This window comes from Impatiens glandulifera, chromosome 2 (assembly GCF_907164915.1).
Source record: "Impatiens glandulifera chromosome 2, dImpGla2.1, whole genome shotgun sequence".
Lineage (NCBI taxonomy): Eukaryota > Viridiplantae > Streptophyta > Magnoliopsida > Ericales > Balsaminaceae > Impatiens > Impatiens glandulifera.
In genome coordinates, this window is record NC_061863.1 from 26,992,771 (window position 1) to 27,012,069 (window position 19,299).

At 34.1% G+C, this 19,299-nt stretch overlaps 1 protein-coding gene across 2 annotated transcripts; it reads right to left on the bottom strand.

The window, feature by feature from the left end:
* Positions 1 to 3,648: 3,648 nt before the first annotated feature.
* Positions 3,649 to 17,545, bottom strand: LOC124926294 (formin-like protein 18). 2 transcript variants are annotated; one of them, XM_047466488.1, is made up of 17 exons: positions 17,097 to 17,545; positions 15,620 to 16,284; positions 15,251 to 15,472; positions 13,490 to 15,081; positions 13,214 to 13,343; positions 12,478 to 12,549; positions 11,647 to 11,745; positions 11,453 to 11,494; positions 11,147 to 11,227; positions 10,464 to 10,514; positions 10,293 to 10,374; positions 8,173 to 8,267; positions 7,564 to 7,635; positions 7,299 to 7,415; positions 5,030 to 5,098; positions 4,873 to 4,939; positions 3,649 to 3,976 (listed from the first exon to the last, which is right to left on the bottom strand). In XM_047466488.1, exons 1-17 carry the CDS (start codon positions 17,167 to 17,169, stop codon positions 3,831 to 3,833), a joined length of 3,675 nt encoding a protein of 1,224 aa, XP_047322444.1. In that variant the 5' UTR covers positions 17,170 to 17,545; the 3' UTR covers positions 3,649 to 3,830. The 2 variants fall into 2 exon arrangements, with proteins under 2 accessions (XP_047322444.1, XP_047322445.1); XM_047466489.1 differs by lacking the exon at positions 5,030 to 5,098.
* Positions 17,546 to 19,299: the final 1,754 nt, after the last annotated feature.

Sequence of the window (19,299 nt, forward strand, 5' to 3'; positions counted from 1 at the left end):
GTAGCTCATAAGAACAATTACAAAACTCTGCATCAGGTGGTTCTTCAAAGCATAATAAGTACTTGCATCTCATCCATGTTTTATGCCATAAAAGTGTCTGAAAACAAGATCCAATGTCTTGTAATTTCTCGAACCACAAAATCTGGACGCAATTTGGACTTGGCGCTAAGTATGATTGAGAAATGGGATCAAACGCCAACATCCTATCTTCAAGGCCCAAAACATCTTCACACATTTTTTCAATTTCAGCTTCTCCCAAGTCACCCCGATAATGATCATCATTTTCAACGTAGGTTGACTTCGTCTTCTCTCGGTCATCGTACACTAGGGAGAGACTTGCAATTGAATAAACGAAGAACATGAATTATCGTAAACTTTTCATTAAGATTGAGATTGTCGTATTTTGTATCATTAGTATGTGGAGTCTCCATTTCTTTTTCATAACAAAAGCCGTCGAAAGGAGGCTCGTCTTCCACTTTAGAACAATTGTCATGAAAAGAGGTTTCGTTGTTTGGAGTCGAATGTGTCAATGGGAAAGGTGTTGATTGTGACATATCTTTTATAATACCATGTTGCTCGCCATTTTCCAATAACTCATCGGATTTCAATATCAATTTTTCACGTTCGCTTTCCTATTTTTTCTTTGTCATTTCATCATCGACATTCTGTTTTTGTCTTTTAGGTTCATCAACGATCCTCCATGATTTTAATAAGTCGGTTATATGTCGACCTTATTCCGCGATCAACTCCCATGATTCTGTCTGCACCTTCCTTTGCTTATGTTGTGGATTGTCCCTTACACGTAAGCCAAACTCGCGTCGCAATAATCGTTTCAGCTCTCTCCACGTCAATCCCTTGCTAAGAGTTTTCATGACCACATGTTCTCTAAGCCATTGTAGTGCTTTTACCCTCAAGTGAGTTGTGGCAAGAGGCACCTCGTCTTCTTCGAGCGTACTGTTAATTTGAAAAAATCTTTCAACATCATAAATCCAGTCTTCCACATCTTCGACATCTTCTCCAAAGAATTTGGGAAAACTCATTTTCAAATCGACGAACTTTTCTTTTAAGGTCCAGAATTCAATTCAACAGCAGAAATATAGTTAGGGATCGGTCAGAAAATGATATAAGCTTGATTCAAACAGTAATCAAGCTTCTGTGCAAGTCAAATAAACCTTCTCTGCTTCTGTGCAAGTCAAATAAGCCTTCTGTCCAGTTCAGTACACTTTCTCTCTCCTTAGAGATACTTATCAAACTCTTCAGAGATATCAAATTAATCCAGGGGTAGCAGTACTGCTTTATCTTACTTGAGCAACTACAGCAGTAAGATGGTATGGAGATGGAGCAGTAAGATGGATGGTGTAAGGAGCAGAGCAGGTAAGGAGCAGAGCAGAGCAGGTACCTTTTGTTCTCTTTTAATAGCTGTCAGATTTTCTCTCTTTAAATAGGCATGTGCTGAAATCCTTTTCCTTCGTCTTCAGCCTTCGATGAACAAATCAAACTCAGTATTCCATCCATCGCCCGAAATCGAAAAACCGCCGGAACTGAATATGACGATTCCTTCGTCTTCACTTCTTCTTTTTCTCCGACTAGCCAGCAACTCCGCACGTTGTCCGGCTAGCTTTCCTTCCTTCTAATGAACTTGGATCTTTCTTCAACTGAGTTCAACTCTCAACCAAGTAGAAGGGCCTTTAACTCTTGCTGATAATCCAAATCTGTTTCAGCGTACACAATATTTTGCCAAGAACGAGCTTTGATACCAGTGTTATACCTTGTAGTAGAATTATTTATAAATCTTGAACATAAAAAGATAAAAGAATTATATTGAGATGAGTAGTGAAGAATTGATGAAGAAAGGAGATAAAACCCTAACTGTTAGGGTGAATACAATAGAGATGAGGGAGAGAAATTCTAACAAGAATTTTCAACTAAATCATTTCTTAACATTTCTAAACAACCAATACTCTATTTATAACCCTAATATTCTTTCCCCTTGTATCACAACCCAATATGATGTATGATCTAGAGAAGGAAGGACAAGGGTTGCCTTTATGATTTTAGCTACAACAACCATATCACATATCTACATTCTAAAATTGTTTGCTCATCAGTTTTGGAGTAGACATTATTAAAGAAAACGAATATATTATCAAAGAACAAGACATCTAAACCCCAAACGCATTTGATTCAATCCACCATTAACATTTATCAAAAGATACCCATTTGTCTTAACATCTAGTTATGCAAAAGGAAGAAATCAAACATAGATGCTTAAACACACAAACAATAATCATAAGACAGTTTGACTTTAACAAAAAAAAAAAAAACATTTACTTTTCTGTCTTTTTGGACGATTGATGCATTGAGTGAAATTCTCGATGTGGGTGTGGACCAAATACCTGAAAGCTAATGACCATCTTGGCCATTCTTATATTTGCCAAGAATATTAAGCTTGACTTGCTTGTCTTTGAACTCAAGAAGATAACCCCAAAATAACATCTGAAAGATAACTTATTAATAATGTGGCAAACTTGGATTTTGGACAACATTTATCCCATTCATCCATCATAACCACCAAGCCAAGTCCAAGAATCATGTCCCATACTTTTCATTTAAATATTGAACTGTTATTAATGTTTGAACTGATTTGTAATGAAGCAAAACAGGGCAGAGTTTAGTGAAATGCCTCTGTGTTCTGTAATTTTATTTGAATGAATTTTAACTCTTTTGATAACAGCGGATATATAGAAGCTCGTACTAAGTGCAGCTTTGTAAGAGATTGATTACCTTCCAGCAAAATAGAGAAGCACAAAATTTGCATAATAATTTTTTCAGACAAGTTTGGCGTTGTTACATAAAACTCTTGAACACAAGTATTTTTTTCTCAACCTAAACGCCTTTTTTACAACGCATTCAAACATACCCTTGATGAAATAGATAGATGATAAACCACAAAACTGAGGAAATTTGATGAAATGACGGCGCAAGATATAATTTGCGTCAGGGCAGGATGCAATTAGAGTCGGGACATGATGCAATTTGCGTCGGGGCAGGATGCAATTTGCGTCGGGGCAGGGTGCAATTTGCGTTGGCGCAAGATGCACTTTGTGATCCTAATTGATTAATAACAAGTGTTTTCAACTCTAACCAATCAATAACAAATTTACCCATCAACGTCTGTTGAAGATCTAGCTACAGTCGTCGTCGGGGATAACAGACGGGAGGGTAAACAGAAGCAGACCTCCGGCATTGCTTCAGACGTCTGGCATGGCATTGCTTTGCTTGGGATAGTAGAGAGGACTCATTGACTCGTCCCCAGTTATACAGTTCTCCTTTTCTTCTTAAATTTTCTTTCTACATAGTAACTTTCATTTGTAAATTACTTTTGTATTGAAGCATTTTTATTCAATCAAGAAAAATTAGATGGTTAACATTTTATTTAAGTATTACATAAACCGATTTTATATATGAACAAATCGAACTAACATTCAATCGCTAATCGCTATAAGTCAACGAGAGAGTTTTATAAAAACCGGACCCAACAATTAGAATGGATATTTTGATGAAGAAATTGATTATTACAAATTAAACCCTAAACCCTAAACCGACCCCAACAACGACCCCAACAACGAGATGAATATTTACACCCATATTCATCTGAATCCATGAATAAAAATAATAAATGTTTCCAAATATGACAACAAAAATGTCGTAACCTTCCATTTCAATCCACGTAGTTTTAATGAAAATTAAATTATGTACACTATCTTTTCCTCATTGAATGAAAAATACAATTGTATACTAACTAAGCTTGAGAGAGGACTAAAAATATACTAACTTAGTATCGTATTGATTTTGTCAAATTCTGCTTTTTCGTCTCTCATTTTCTTCATCTTCTTCTCCTCTAACTCAAGTTGCTTGAGATTCTCCTCATGGGCACTAATGAACATTCTCACAAAATTCAGCAATGTAGACACTACTGCATTATTTCAAACCACAATAAGGTTTTCAACCTCGTTAACCAATCTAATAAGTTTCAAATATGAATGAATCTAAAGAATAAAAAACAGTTGAAATACCGATGTCCATGTAAATTTTGTTTACTCTATATCGAACAACTTTAGTGTCTGTAACTACTGAATTTTAACTGTTGATATATATGATAATTTTAATTTGATTTTATAAATTTATAGATGTAACATATATGGACATCGGTTTTTCAAATGATTGATTGAAAAAGGGAAATCAATATATTGAATTGATCAAATCAAAATATTAAGAGGATTGAAAGTAACAGTTTTGTTCTTTTTATATAGCAATGTTTAAGAAACTAAAGTATAAAAAAAATAGCAATACTTGATATTTGAAAAGTAGAACTAGAATAAAAGGACTATAATAGAAGTAAATAAAAGAAATATTGGTGTAAAAATAGCTTATAACAAAATATTCCTCAAGTTTAAAATGATCAATCAGGGTGCCAACTTTTCGCCTATCTCGACTATGACCTCTTACTACAGTCTAGTGTTTTTAATGATAATCAAATAATATGAGACTTCAAGATAGTAAACCCATTGGCCCAAACCTCTTGTCACTAAGCTACCGAGGGTAACAGGAGTAATATTGAATATTTGAAAGTCAAACTGGTTTATTCATTCTAACTAGCAAATTTGACAGGCTACTAGGTTTTCCATGAAAAGGACACCTATCAAAGGGTTAGTTTAAAGTTCAAGCCTTTCTTTTTGTTTGACAAATTGAAGTTCAAGGGTCAATATGAAGTTTCTATTATTGGGTAGTTCATGTTATAATGCATTATGGGAATTTCCCCTAATTTTAGGTTCTAAACAACCTCTAGAAGGAATATAGATGTAAATTTACCTTGTTCAAACTGTATACGAGATGGATCTTCTCCAAAGTAAACAGCCAGTGCATCTACATTTCGCCCCTGAAAACAGCATACAATATTGTATTATTCTCAAATTAGTACACCTTCTTTTGGCATCATATAATATGCTCCAGTAAAATCAGAACATACCACTCTAGAGTAAAGTGATGACAAATATTTTACTTCTAATTCAGCAGGATCAAGAAACTCCTTCAAGATCTGTAAGTGAACATGACTAATAATGTTAAGTCATGAAAAGATAAGTACAAATTAGGACTTAAGAGCGCGAAATTCATGATCACAAGGTCGTAGGTTCGAGCTTTTATGATCATTTTCAAAAGGAAAAGTAATGATGAAGAATTAAGTGGTGATAAAAACATCAACCATTTTTATCTTCCCAATAAAAAGGACTTAAAAGGCTTTTTTTTCAAACAACCCACTCAACTTGTGTAACTGACAAGCCTACATATCTAGGATTTATAGAAGAAATATAGATGAGAAGAAAACTACCTAAGCCACCTCATTTGTGCAGTAACATGGCATCAACATTGCATTTATTGGTAAAACAATAGAGTGGCTGCAGGCTGTGGTGTGAAGTTGAGTAGGTAATGGGAGCTAGTAGACCAAGTATATCCCATAACTAATGCCTCCATTACAATCTGAATTTGTATTTGTTTTTTTCATATGCATGGAGGCTTATGGAATGTATAACATAATTCGAAACAGAAACAATTACCTTGAATATGCAAACTAATTAAAAAAAGAAAAGTTGCATAGTTCAATGGTTCCAACTCATGCTTTTATCACATTTCCTCACTTCTGTTTTGTGTTTAACATAACATAATTGGTACGATTTGTGTCCTAGATAAGGAAATATATTTAAAAGAATCTTAAAATAAATTATTATTCGAAAAGAATACTGCAGTTTTTATCTTAACTCATAAGAGGGATAGCATTGTTCCACCCAAGTTCTTCCCTTAACTTCTCCCGTACTTCCTACTCTTCTCTTTTAGGCATATATACATTTGAAAATCTTTTTATAGTTAAGAAAGGTTCCATATTGGTACTCTACTTAATGCACATCAAACTCCAAAGTGTCTTCTTTTACTATAACATTATACGACATATTAGGTTAGGTAGTTATGACATAAATATTATAAGATCTTTAGCTTCTTTGTTAGAATTTCATCACTTCACATATTACGAAGGAGCTACAGCTGAGAAGAAATAAATGAAAATTTGCAAAAACAAAGACGAACAAAACAAAGTTGGGGTCGTTTGTGTCTTAGGGTTCTCTTTTTTTTACTCTTATTATGGGCCAAAATCTACTTTGGATCTGAATTCTCGGTTGGGCAGAAATTAGTCAAACCCTATCTTTTGGCCATCTCTGTTGGGCCATATGCATCAACCCATACAAAATTAATCAGAAAGAAATCTAGCCTACAAAGAACACTTTGGGCCATCTCAAATCAGTCCACCCTAACATTTCGGAGTTCAATTCAGTTTTAGGCCAAATTATCAACCACCAAAAGCTTTGGCATCACCTCTGCATATACTCCTGGGTTGTCACTTTGGTAGAAACTCCATCACCGACTATGTTAATTCAACGTTCTACAAACACTCCACGACATCACTATGCAAAATATTTTACATCAACCCTCTGTTCTGCGCTTGTCTCCAGTTTTAGTTGAATAAAGAACTTTTGGGCTGGAATTTACTAGGCCTATTCCAAGTGGTTAGGATATGTTTATCTTCCCAATAAAAGTTGATTAATATTTATCTAGAAAGTTGTTTTTATCATTTATTTAGTTTCTTATAGTATTACCTATAAAATGTAGCCTCCTTATAGTAGTTCATCAACCCAATTATGTGAAGAAGATCATCTTACCCACAAAATCTACAACTAAAAATATAAAGTAAGGCTGCCCAGTTTCGAATATGATGAATATTGAAGAAGTTACAGTCTCTCTTCTCAAGTATAGGCTTCTCTATCTGGTTTTCCCATCTAAGGGCTTAGGTCATTCTATTTCCTCATCTACAATCTATTACATTTTTATTACAAATATTACACCAGCCCTATCAAGTGTAAAACATTACATGATTGTCCCAATAGATAGATATCCATCTATCTTTTAGGCAATAAAGGAAAAGGGTAGTTTTGGAATATCTGGTCTCTTTAAATTTATGTGGACAGAAACCGAGTAAAGAAATATAGTGTATATAAGGCACCTCCTCTTTAGCAAAAGCAGATCATAAGTTTGCACACCTATCTAGAAGCTAGTTTAATTGTTTAGGGCTATTATGAAGCAGTGATACATTCAATATTATAGAAACTAGATCATCAAACCCAGTTAATAATGCTTAATACAGTGAAATCCAGCAAAATTATTTGGCTAATGTTCAGATGCAGAACATTTACCTTGCAGAAATTATTAGATATAGGACCATCATTAGCTGAGGCTACCAGCACTTGTGCAACTTTTTCTAGACCTTTATTGATTGACTGCATCTCCTCTGCAAGATATTTCAGTTGTATCTGTGTGGCAATGATTAATTAGTCAAACTTATGCAAATTATAGGGATTATTAGTAGCATTGATTAATAAGCCAATCTTATGCGAATTATAGGGATTATTGGTTGTGTTCGATGATTATAAAATATACATGGGAACACAATAATATCACCTTTGTTGAGGACTCCAAACTCATAAGGTCTTTAGGGAAATCTAGAAGATCGGGAAGCTTCTCAGAAAGAAACTGCAGCTTGTCAAGAAATAAATTTTCATCAAAATCTATTATACTGTCTTTTGCCAGGTTACATTCTATAGATATTGAGCTACTTTGACAGAAAATTTTCTCTGCTGATTTAATCTATCTCTCAGAAATGGAAAGATCTTACATTCCGAAACAAAAAAAAACTTTTGGAAAAAAATTGTTGTTTGATTACAAAATAGATTACTTAGGTCAAATGATAAAAATATTTTTAGTTATAAATAATAAAGTAAGGGTATTTTAAACTATGATTGAATTATTTGATGGAAGAAGTGATTTGATGACGTGATGATGGTCCACATCAAACAAGGTCTATGAAGAACATGCATGTTTATGATGCCAAAACATATTTAGCCGCAAGTTTCTAAGAAATATCACGTATGCATGGCAAACAAACAGAAGGAGCAACAATGCATCTAAACAATAATTGATTGATATATCAACTGGAATATTAATCACATCTCAGATGCAGATAACATGAACAGGAAATATATATACATTTCAAAATAAAATGTTGTCTACCTTGCATAGATAATGCATAAGTGTCATCTTCTTGTTTATAGCTCGAGTATCAGTGAGCTTAAGAAGGCTATCCAATCGAAATCCAACTGCAGAACCTGTCAAGAAACATTGAATGCATAAAATATAGATTCACAACCTAATGAAAACAAATGATAGCCCTCCCTCATTGCATGCAAGTAAAGGTGTATATAGAAGTTCCATTTCATTGCAAAGAGCAGTTTCATGATCCGATCTAGACAACTCACTGATGTTACAGTCTGTACAGATATTACCACATTTAATTTAGCATGCCTCTATCTCTTTGGTTATCTGAGTCATATACCAGCTTAAACAAAAAACTTATCTTCTTCGATAATGTATACTCTATTATCTTCTGATCATGTTTAGTGAACATTTCTTTTATTATAGCATCTATTGATAGCAATGGATGCAAATTTAATATCTCAAACAAGATAAAAGTAGTCTTTTGTCCCAACCATGATCCATGCAAAATATACAAGTTCCAAAGTTTTCTGGTTTTCAAAACTTTTAGCACAAAATCTCAGAAATAGTGTTCCGTCATGCAAAATATACAAGTTTCCGAAATTTTCCGTTGATCTGTTGCAGGGTCAGAGGAAGTGGCTTTCGCCTCCTCTTACTACGCTTGGATGAAGAAGCTAACAACAATCGATGTCTATTAGCATGTGCCGATCTCTTGAGGACAAGAGACTTTGAGGGGATGTCTTGTAACAGACTTAGCATGATAGTCATATTGGGTCTAAAAGCCAGTTCGTTAAATAAATGACTCAGAATTAAAGATTGGGCCCATTAGCAGTTAATATCAGTTTCATAGCTATAAAAAGTTATAATCAATTGTAGTGAATGAAATTAGCCTGTTATCATTCATCTCAAACTTCTCCAGTTTCTCTCCCTTGTATTTCTCTTAATCTTCATCTTCTTAAATGGTAAGAATTTCCTTGTATTTCTCTGAAGTTTGATTCCTACTGAAAACACCTTGATTTTTCTTTATGAAAAAAACCTTCATGATCTTTTTACCTTAAGGTGTCTTCGACGTACAATCATATCATTGGATCACAAGCATTAGAGGGTATCAAGTCATCAATTTTATGGGTTTATAAATATAATAAGTTAAAATGTACCAAATCAAAGGGATTGTGAATGTCTCATTATAACAAAATGGTGAAATAATCTAGGTAATGGTATTGAATTAGCAACCAACCTAACTACTAGTCTGAGATTTGGTGGTCGAATTAGATAACGTAAGGTGCATATAACGTGTCTTATAAGTCTTCACATATGAAAGAGTTGCCGGAAAGCACAAAGACAAAGGTTGAGAGACTGGAATAGAAAGGAGACACGACCATAGATAGACTAAGAGGAGAATCCAGAAATCACACCATACATTTCATAAGAATGTGTGTGGCTGAAGCTCATATCCGGACTCTAACAACATAACCAATTCATCATCTAACATAAAAGAGAATATACGAGAAATAAGAAATAGGGCCAGTTGGGCAGGGTTGTTATCCTTCCGTAGCAAGAGAATCTATCTACTACAAGAAAGTCTATTGCAATAAGCTGTAATTCTAGAAAAACATGTGACATAGTAACCCCAAAGGTTGCGTTGGCGCACATAGGGTTATATGGGATAAGATCAAATATGAAATTGTGGTCATGCATAACCCCTTGAGAAATTCATTACCTTTTTATAAAGTATGGACAGGTAGATGGATAAGGATTCAATTGAGGTACATGACATGTATAATTCATATCTTATATTAATTTAGGCTTTGTTTGATATAGGGTTATTGAATAATCAAGTGGTTATGTCTAAATAAACTTATTTGATGTAGGTTATTGAAATCATGTTATTTGGGAGGGGGGAATATCTGGTTACGCATGAAGGGTATAAATATATATTGGAAAACTACTCTCTTTTTCAAATAAAGGGTATTTTGATATTTTTGTTGATGACTTGAATGATGTGGTGGCTAAGTAGATTGTTGATTGAATAGTTCCTTATTTGAAATTAATCTCAAATAACCCACATCAAACAAGGCCTTAGTGTGCCTTAAAATCTAGAGGTTGTACAAGGATGAGAAATGGAAACTTGTACTAACCTCTAGCTGTTCCATGGTTCAGAGCATTACCCAAGGAAAGAATTGTATGCATGATCCTTTTCAATTTCACTGAGTTCCTAATCTGTTGAAAGAACGACTTCAACATATGAAAAACAAAAGTAATCTTAGAATGCCAAGAACACAAAGGAAGTTTAAAAGCAAAAAGCTTGCCTCTTCTGTAGTAGAGTTAATGATGTTCAAACTTTTTCTTAGATCAGACACCTGAAAGTGTTAAGGCAATGAGCAGATTCAGAACAGTAATCATAATCCCAGAGAAAAGAAATACCAAATTAGGACCTGAAGTTTGCAATATTTCAAATTAACATAAAACTTTAACTTGCATGTTAAATCATATTAAAATCTAAATTGATATCATTTTGAGACCAAAAAGTTTTAATATATTCAAATTAGGTTAAAAATAAGGCTGATTTCTAATGATTATACCTACCTAAGCTACCATCAAAAAAATTATTTAGATTCTGTCTTGATTGATAGATATTCAAATTCGGACCTTAGAAGTTTATTTGCTTCCAAACTACTTAACGTTTTTAAAATGTTTTAAATTTTAAGTCTTAAATTGACATAATCTAAGGTCCAAATTTGAATATCTTACTAAACTTGAGGTCTCAAATTGGATGTTCAGCCTTTCATTAATATTTATGTGGATAATTACTTGATTTAAACATTTAAAAAATGTCATGCTTATTTTGAATAGAAATAAAGTTCAGGCCATGATTTGAATATCTCATTAAACATGGGGTGTCACATGGGTTTTTAGCCAAAAGAATATGAGGTCATAAACTCATAATTCAAATATATCATTAAACATAAAATGATTTATTTTCACATCTGACCTGGGTGTCAAACTGTATCTTAAAGGAGAAAACTCTTAACTTGCTTTCCACCCGTTGCACTTTCATTAATTCGAAGAAAAACTGTCACAACACAGTAAAAAGATGAGGACATAATGATAAAAGAAGAATTTTAGGGCAACTTCATCAGTTTCTACATATCTCCTTTGAATGAAGTGTGTTGTGTGGTTCTAGGCAGAATGTTTGTACAATTATTCCCTTCTCCATTTGTTCACCAGACTATTTATAATGAAACTGGAAAAAATAAGGAAGTTACGTGAAATATTAGTAAGGGAAAAAGGTACTAACCTGCTCACATTTTCCTAACTTCTGTCTGTTGCCACTGTAGTTCTGAATATAGAAGTATGATAATAACTTAGAAATGTCAATGTTAAGTTTACAAGTACCATTGAAAAGATGAAAATTTTGGTACAAGTACGCATGGAACTAATTAACTTGCAAAATTGGAGTAATGAAGACCATTCAGAAAGGAATTCTCTTACCTGAAGAAGCTCAATCTCTTCTTTAGTTGGACAGAATTTTATTAGATTGTCAACCTGATCAGCATCTAATGTTGAATCGTCAAGGGCGAGTATTGAACTCTGCAAGTCATCATTCAACACTAGAAGTTTCAAGGTGATCGATCCACTAGAAAATAAAGGATACCAAAAACAGGGAAAGAGAGGCTTATGAGACAGACATTTGACACCTTAGTTCTTCATGACACATCTTTACTCTTTGGTAATTGAACAACTTATCCTCAAAGACTCTACTCGACTGATCAACCTTTAGCACTTCCTTACAGTACCATTAAGTGTAACAAGTCGGTACTCAATTATAGACAATGAAAATGCTGTATTACAGGATCATCAAAGAAATGTTGCCCAACTCACACAGTAACATTAAAGTCTTGAGCATTTGAAATTGGTATTATAATCTTTTCAATGGAAGATGCTAGAAATCCCCTATTATGGAATTTGTTCGATTAACACAAATCGAAAAAGAATATATAAGAGGTTTCAAACTGTTGTGTGGGTAAAAACATATAGGTTTCAGGATATTAAGCAATATATGCACACATATATATATAGGTTTCGGGATAGAGGGAATGTCTCCACATAATGATGATCAGATTCCACAAGATATAACATCTAAAGGCCAATTAGAAAATTATCATGTTAAAAGAAAGTAGATTTGTTAGTTCCCAGATTTTCCAAGAAAATTATATATATATGACGGATTCCATTTGTCATGCAGAACACTCACAAGTTGAAAAAAGGAATATGAACTCACAGAAGCCAATCAAGATGATTAAGCAAAATAAAATAGCTTACCAACAATTCTGACAAAGGAAGCTTCACTTTTGTGAGCATTATTTCACAATTATAAGCCCTCCTAAGGTCAATCTGCAAGAAACATTAAACATATAATGAAATAAAAGTTAACTATTTAATAAGAACTTATCTATAAAGGAGCTGGAATCTCAAAAAGCTTACAGCCAAAGTGAGCATGAAAGAGAGATGTATCCTTACACAAGTTATTAATAAGCAAGTAATGCAATAGCAATGCAGCTACCTAAGTATTTTAAATAACTGCTTCCCTATAATAAACAATGAATGTCATTGTAATTATTAAATTACAACCAGCTTGACAGTAGTCTCCACTGCCCACCGATTGAACCATTTTTAAGGATGTTAAGGTGCCGATAAATAAAATTATGTCACTTCTCTACGTATTAAACTTTTTTTCTTAAGTCAACTAAAGCACACATGAGTCCAAGATAAGGACCTTAGTAAAAGCACCAACTTGAGATGTGCATTGATGGAATACAACAAATCTAATGAGGTTAGGAACAAAATTGTGAATGTGCCACTGAGAGGAAAATTAATCCAGATGCCAATATGTTCTGAAATTCTCACTCTAGCAATAATTCTCTACTTATAAGTCACCAGCATAGTGTATAATATACCAAAGTGAGTTGCCATTGTAATTCACAGAAAATATCAAAGGAAAAAAAAGAGAGAACAAAACAGCAATTCGCTCCATCATTCAGGAGTTAGAATAACGTACCAGATGAATTTTATCGCAATTTGCTCCTGAGGCACGGAGACTAAATTTCCTTCCTGTGTTTCCAAGGTCAGAATTTGGAATTGAAGCAGAGAAAAGACTCTCAAGTTCAGACAAGTCAAATTCAGGCGCCCTTGAAGAGAAAAACATCAGAAAACACAAGGAAAACTGGAAATAAGATAAATCATATGCATAAACTATGAAACTAAAGAATTCAACTAAAAAAAGACAAACATGCATGTTAAAGAGAAAAGTACTTAAAAGGAAAATTGTGTGTACTTGTAAAATTCATCAAATTTTTGTGCTTCAGCCCATAAGCTTCCTTGCATAGCCCTTGTTAACTTCAACCAATGATATGGTTTCAGGTTTCTTCTGGGATGAGTTTGATTTCTAGCACCTGAACGCAATTGCAGTCTTCCTTTTGCACCAAGAGGTGGTACAGGAACTGGGGGCACGTATCTATTTTCCCCTGCAGACTCAGATGGCACACCAACTTTTAGCATTCTATTGCTGCTTGGATTTGACAGTGGAGGTACAGGTTGGACATGCAAACAACCATTAGACGAGGATTCCTTAGGACTTGAACATATAGGTAAGATAGATGCAAGGGACAAAGATGTTATAGGAGCAGGTTCAGGGATCGACTCAGAAAAGTTGCAAGGTGGAGGGGGCAGAGGCAAACAAGCAACAGCTTCGGGAGAAACTGAAAAGGTAGTTAACAAAGCAATACCAGTGGGCGCATGAAGGGGGGCAGTTGGCACTCTCCTAGTAGAGGCAACTGGAGGTGGAGGTGGGTATGGAGGTAGAGGTGAACATTTACCTGTGGTCACAAAAGCTGTCAAGGTGACTGGTGATGGAATATTATCAGAAACATCATATGATAATCTCTTGATGGGGGAAGAGGATGAAGACCCAGCGGAAAATGGAGGTGGGGGTGGTGGAGGAGGTGGACAAGAAAGTGAGGAGAGGGGTTGAGCTGACACTGTTTCCTGGTGAATTGGAAATGGAGCTGTTTCTAAATCATTTTGCAATATGGACAACCCTGATGAAGAAAGAATTACAGAAGGGGGATTCAAAAATGTCTTTGACAAGGAAGATGATGATGGTAGAAATGAAAGGGGCTGAGGAGGAGGAGGAAGAGGAGGGGAAGGAGGAACCGTTGATGGCAATCCTTTGTTTTGTACTCCAGTTATAGGATGTTTTGGAGAAGAAGAAGAAGACTGTGATTTGGAAACTGGTTGACACTTACGAAAGACCGGAGATGGAAGAAGAGGTATAGGAGGTTGATGCGTTGAAGAAATTGTACTTACATCTGGAGAAAGCTTGTTATAAGGTCGTTCAACCAGATTAGGATTGATGGGTGGAAGGATGGAAATGATGCCGGGTTGCAAATTAGAGGGACGTAAAACAGGATTTGATGCTCCAGATGGAAGAGATATATTCACTTGGTGAGTAATTTCTTTACTTTGAGAATCCACATGATCATGCAATAGAGCTGTAATACCAATAGCAGAGGATACTTTGTGATACCTTTGAAAAGGTACTTGTGGAGCTTGCAAGATGTTACTATGCGAAGATGCATGGGGAATTGATTTCTGAAATATTCTTTGAGATAGAATGTGAGCTTGAGTGGGATACTGAATACTATTTTGTCCAATATCAAATGTATTTGACAATGAGTTCACGTCGCAAGAAGAATCTGCAATGGTGTTGTTTAATTTTAATTCTGCCTTTGGCTCTTGACAATCAACATTGCTAACATTGCCTTGATCTTCTACAGATTTTTCGTCACATAATCCTTCGTTTTCCTCAGTAGGGGACAAATGAGTAGTAGTAATCGATGATTCAGTGCAAATCTCTGATAAAAGAACCTTTATCCAAATGAAAGATATAATTATTTCCTTGGGAGTATGAAAACATTTACAGTAAGGAAATGAGTGTAAGTTTAATACCTCCATTCTAAAGTCCATTGAAAGATATAATTATTTCCTTGGGAATATGAAAACATTTACAGTAAGGAAATGAGTGTAAGTTTAATACCTCCATTCTAAAGTCCATTGGAAACTTATATTTAGTTTCCCAAGGGAAATCCATCTCATCATAGTTGAAGAACAAATGATTTGATCTGATAAAAGCTGTATTGAACATGACACGGAATATCATCACTTCGTGTTCGAAGTCATTATCCAAGTCGATGCACTCCATCATAACATCACCTTGAATTTGACAATGGATGTCAATCTTAAGTGTTTCACAATTATCCTGTCAGAGATATATATTTACATTAAGTTGGATCTTTATATTGAAAAATAAAAGGACCCCAGTGCAATCATTTATAAGAGCAGCAATACAATTAATAACCATTAAAACTGAATATAAAAGGCAAAAGGAAAATGGAAGACCACAAACCTGTTTATCTTGACTAACAAGTATGCTTCTTTTTGTGGTTGAAAATAGCAACTTGGGATCTAATCCATTGATCCTAAGTATCGGACGAAAACTCCCCTCACTGTTATAATTGGCAATGGATCTCAGGATGACACTGTCCAAGGTAAGTGCCCTATTCAATGGGACTTCATCCTTCTGTGAGATGTACTGCAAGTATCTCAATTGTGACGGTTGTGGATTTAAGGGTGTCACTAGTCTAAAAAAATCATGAGGAACTAGTGTATATATCATCTCTAGCGTCTTTTGTTCTCCAATATCTTGGTTTCTATAAATCAAGAGTGTCGCAAGCATGAAAGTCATAACCGGACATCCACCACATTCGCAATGAACTAAAAGTACATTGTATTTCCCAAGGGACAACCAGTTCTCAGCTGAATTTAAAAAGTTGTGGATCATCCCCATAGGAAGTATAGGGCAACTCTTATATTGCTGAGGATAGTTCATCACAGTTATGTTGTTATCAGACAGCAAATTACCAATCTGGCCTTCTTTTTCCCCTTCTTGGAAATTAAAGACCATAAATGAGGCATCCGGTAAGTGCATTTGCAGGTTAACCACAATATCTTGTATCAAGACTTTGTGTTTATCATATTCCACAGTATTGGGAGCAAAGCAGCAAGGCAAGACTGCAATATTTACAGAAGAACCATACAAATGAATAGAAAGTTCTCATGTAAGCTACAAAACCTATGAATGTAGATTATGTACTAAAGTATTTGTCCGTTGAAACTTACAAGCAGCTGACTAGACCTTTTCCTTTTAATTTGCAACCCATTGGAACACGTCGAGTGATGAATTTTGATGTGTGGGTGTGCGTTTATGTAAATAAAATTAAGAAGCATTCCTAGCTTCATTACTGAATGTAAAACATGTCAACATTTGTATCAAATTAGTTCTTCTTTGATATAATTCATTAAGGCTATGTTTGAATGAGTGAAATTAGAACTAGAATTTCATTTCCAATTCTGTAAGAATCGGCATTGAATTACAATTCCATTCCTATGTTTGGAAATTTATTTAATTTATTTCTTCTATTTCCTCCTTTTTTCCCTTTTCTCTTTTAAAAGCCTTTAAGCATCTAACCTCATGTTCAGCTAATTAACAAATAGTTTGAAGAATATCCTTGCCTTGAATAATGCAGGAGTATACTAGAATGGAATTGCACTTACATAAGTTATAAATATTTTATCACATTCTAATTGCAATTCCTCTTTTAAAGTAATTGAACAAAGCTTTAATAAAATGTAGCCTAGTAGACTTGTTTGAAATGGTCATTAACTCTACCATTACTCTGTAAACCAGCTTTATTAGCAGCAAGGCAAGACTGCACATTTACAAAAGGATCATAAAAATGAATAGAAAGTTTTATTCATGTGCTTTGCAAAACTCAGGAATGCAGATTATATACTAATTAAGTATTTGCAGGAATCACACTCACCAAAAACCCTGTCGGAAACCTCTACAAGTCCTTGAGGCGTCTTCTTGTGGAGAAACTTGCGAAACCATGCCATTTCTTACTGGGATATTCAGAACAAATAAATCTAGAAATGCTTCGTTATTCACCCCAACATTTCAGCACTTAACTTTGTATATTCACACACGGAAGAACGTACATATTGTTATATAATCATCTGGGACTGAAGAGAGAGCATATTCGGGTATGGGTTTGCCGGAGGTCTAAGTAACTCCTTCTTTCTTCTTTTCTTTTGTTTTTTGCATGTCCGGTAGCAGTAGCATTTCTTCCCATTCCCACCTTTTCTTTTCTTTTCTGAAGACGTGCCTTTCACTGGAGAAACACAGAGAAGCGTAGGGAGAGAGAATAGTATGATTGTGTGTTAACAGAAAAAGGGTATGGTTTGTAGTGGGATGGCAGATGAGGGTGGGTCATGAGCTTTGTCTCTCTTGTTGTAACGGTACGAGTGTGAGTGTGATTACTGTCTTTGCGTATGAGAGAAAGTGCTTTGCTTTTGAATTGGACTGTGGACGAAGCAATCATCCGATCAATGGGGCGCGTTTGTTTTCGTAGATTACTACATATTGTAAGTTGAGTTTTTTTTTTGTTTACATTACATTATGTTCTTGGGCCTTGTTCGGATTATTGGTTATTCCCAAATAACTTTGATAGTGGTTGTTATGGAAAGTGATTTATTTAGTTATTTGGGTGATCAAAAGAAAATATGCAGTTTGAAGAAATCTGGTTTTCTTTAAAAGTGTTTATTTTTTCTTAAAAAAAAATCTATCATTTTTCGATTTTTTTTTTTTTAATCTAGAGGTATTTTTTTTAACTGAGTTGGTTTGTATTTTATTTTGTTCAGCATCCTGTTTAATTAGATCGGATTTTTTTTTTCAATTTTTTAAAATTCAAATAATACTCCTAATCATTGGTGAGTCGTTGGATAGTGGATACTCATACTCTTCGATTATACTAGTGATCTTTCTCAAGTTTGTGTCCGTCCTTTTCTTATCATTAAATAAGACATTATTTTCATATCTCAAATTAGTTTTTATTTTTTAATATATAGTTAATAAACTAATATTTAATGTATAGGTTCTCTGGAAGAAGTCACTTCCGATTGGGAGTCAAATGTAAGAAGATATATCTAATATGAATTTCTCATTTTTTCAACGATATAGGTAAATGATCAATAATCATTTGAGAAAACCTTTTTGACGTTGTTTTAGACTAAAGATAATTGTACTTGTCGTTCTAAATATTTGGTAAAGATTCTTTCGATATCATTTCATTGGTTCGTTTGGTTTGCTCTATTTTAACACATATCGTTTAGAAACTCAATGAATTCGTTTTTAAGTAATTATCAACAAATTAAGTGATTATTAGATTCTTTATATTGGGAAATTTATTTTGTAAATTATTCATATAATTTGACATCTAGATCAATGGTTTGTTTTCATTTTGAAGATGTTATTTTATATTATTTATTAATTAATCTATTTTTTGGAATTCATTAAAAAAAAATTAAAAGAAAGAAATGAGTTTCAAGAAACAAAGCTAGAAAGACCCTAGCTTTGTTGAAAACACAAACTGAGTTTTAAACAACTAAATTACAGAACAAACAAACCATCAAATAATTGAATTACAAACAAGAACTTTTTGAACATTCCTTTCTTTGTAATGATTTTATAGGGGATATTCCACCTTTGACCGAGCTTCCAACTGTCTTCATTTATCGGAATTCCCCTCCATGTATATATGAGAGCGTTGCCATCAGAAAGAATATCATTTCAAACTGTTCTTTCTGTTCTCTAATTCGTGCTATGAATTCTTGTATTTCTTTCTCTTTAGGTATTGTAGACCAGAGCTCCAAAGAAATATTTGAAAATATTCGCGTAGAAGCTATCGCCCTTAACCTTTTTCTTTACAAGCTCTATGATTTCGTTCCATGTACTTGAAAAGTTAGTGATATTCATGTTCTGAGCAAAATTGATCCACATCTTGGATACAAACGCGCACTCCCTAAATAAGTGGTCAATGATTTCCTCTTTTACTACGCAAATTGGGCAATTCACGGTTGAAATATTCATATACATCTTAATTTTGTCTTTTATCGCTAATTTTTTTTCTGAATGTCAGCCAAATGATGAATTTGTTTTGAGGTATAAACTTTGAAAACCAGACTACT

What these genes read in the sequence shown, in the direction of transcription:
- LOC124926294 (XM_047466488.1), bottom strand. Translation starts at nt 17,169, where the DNA reads ATGGCATGGTTTCGCAAGTTTCTCCACAAGAAGACGCCTCAAGGACTT. An exon ending in TTAACTCTACTACAGAAGAG is followed by an intron (nt 10,375 to 10,463) that starts GCAAGCTTTTTG and finishes TTCTTTCAACAG; the next exon opens with ATTAGGAACTCAGTGAAATT. An exon ending in GAACCATGGAACAGCTAGAG is followed by an intron (nt 8,268 to 10,292) that starts GTTAGTACAAGT and finishes GTTTCTTGACAG; the next exon opens with GTTCTGCAGTTGGATTTCGA.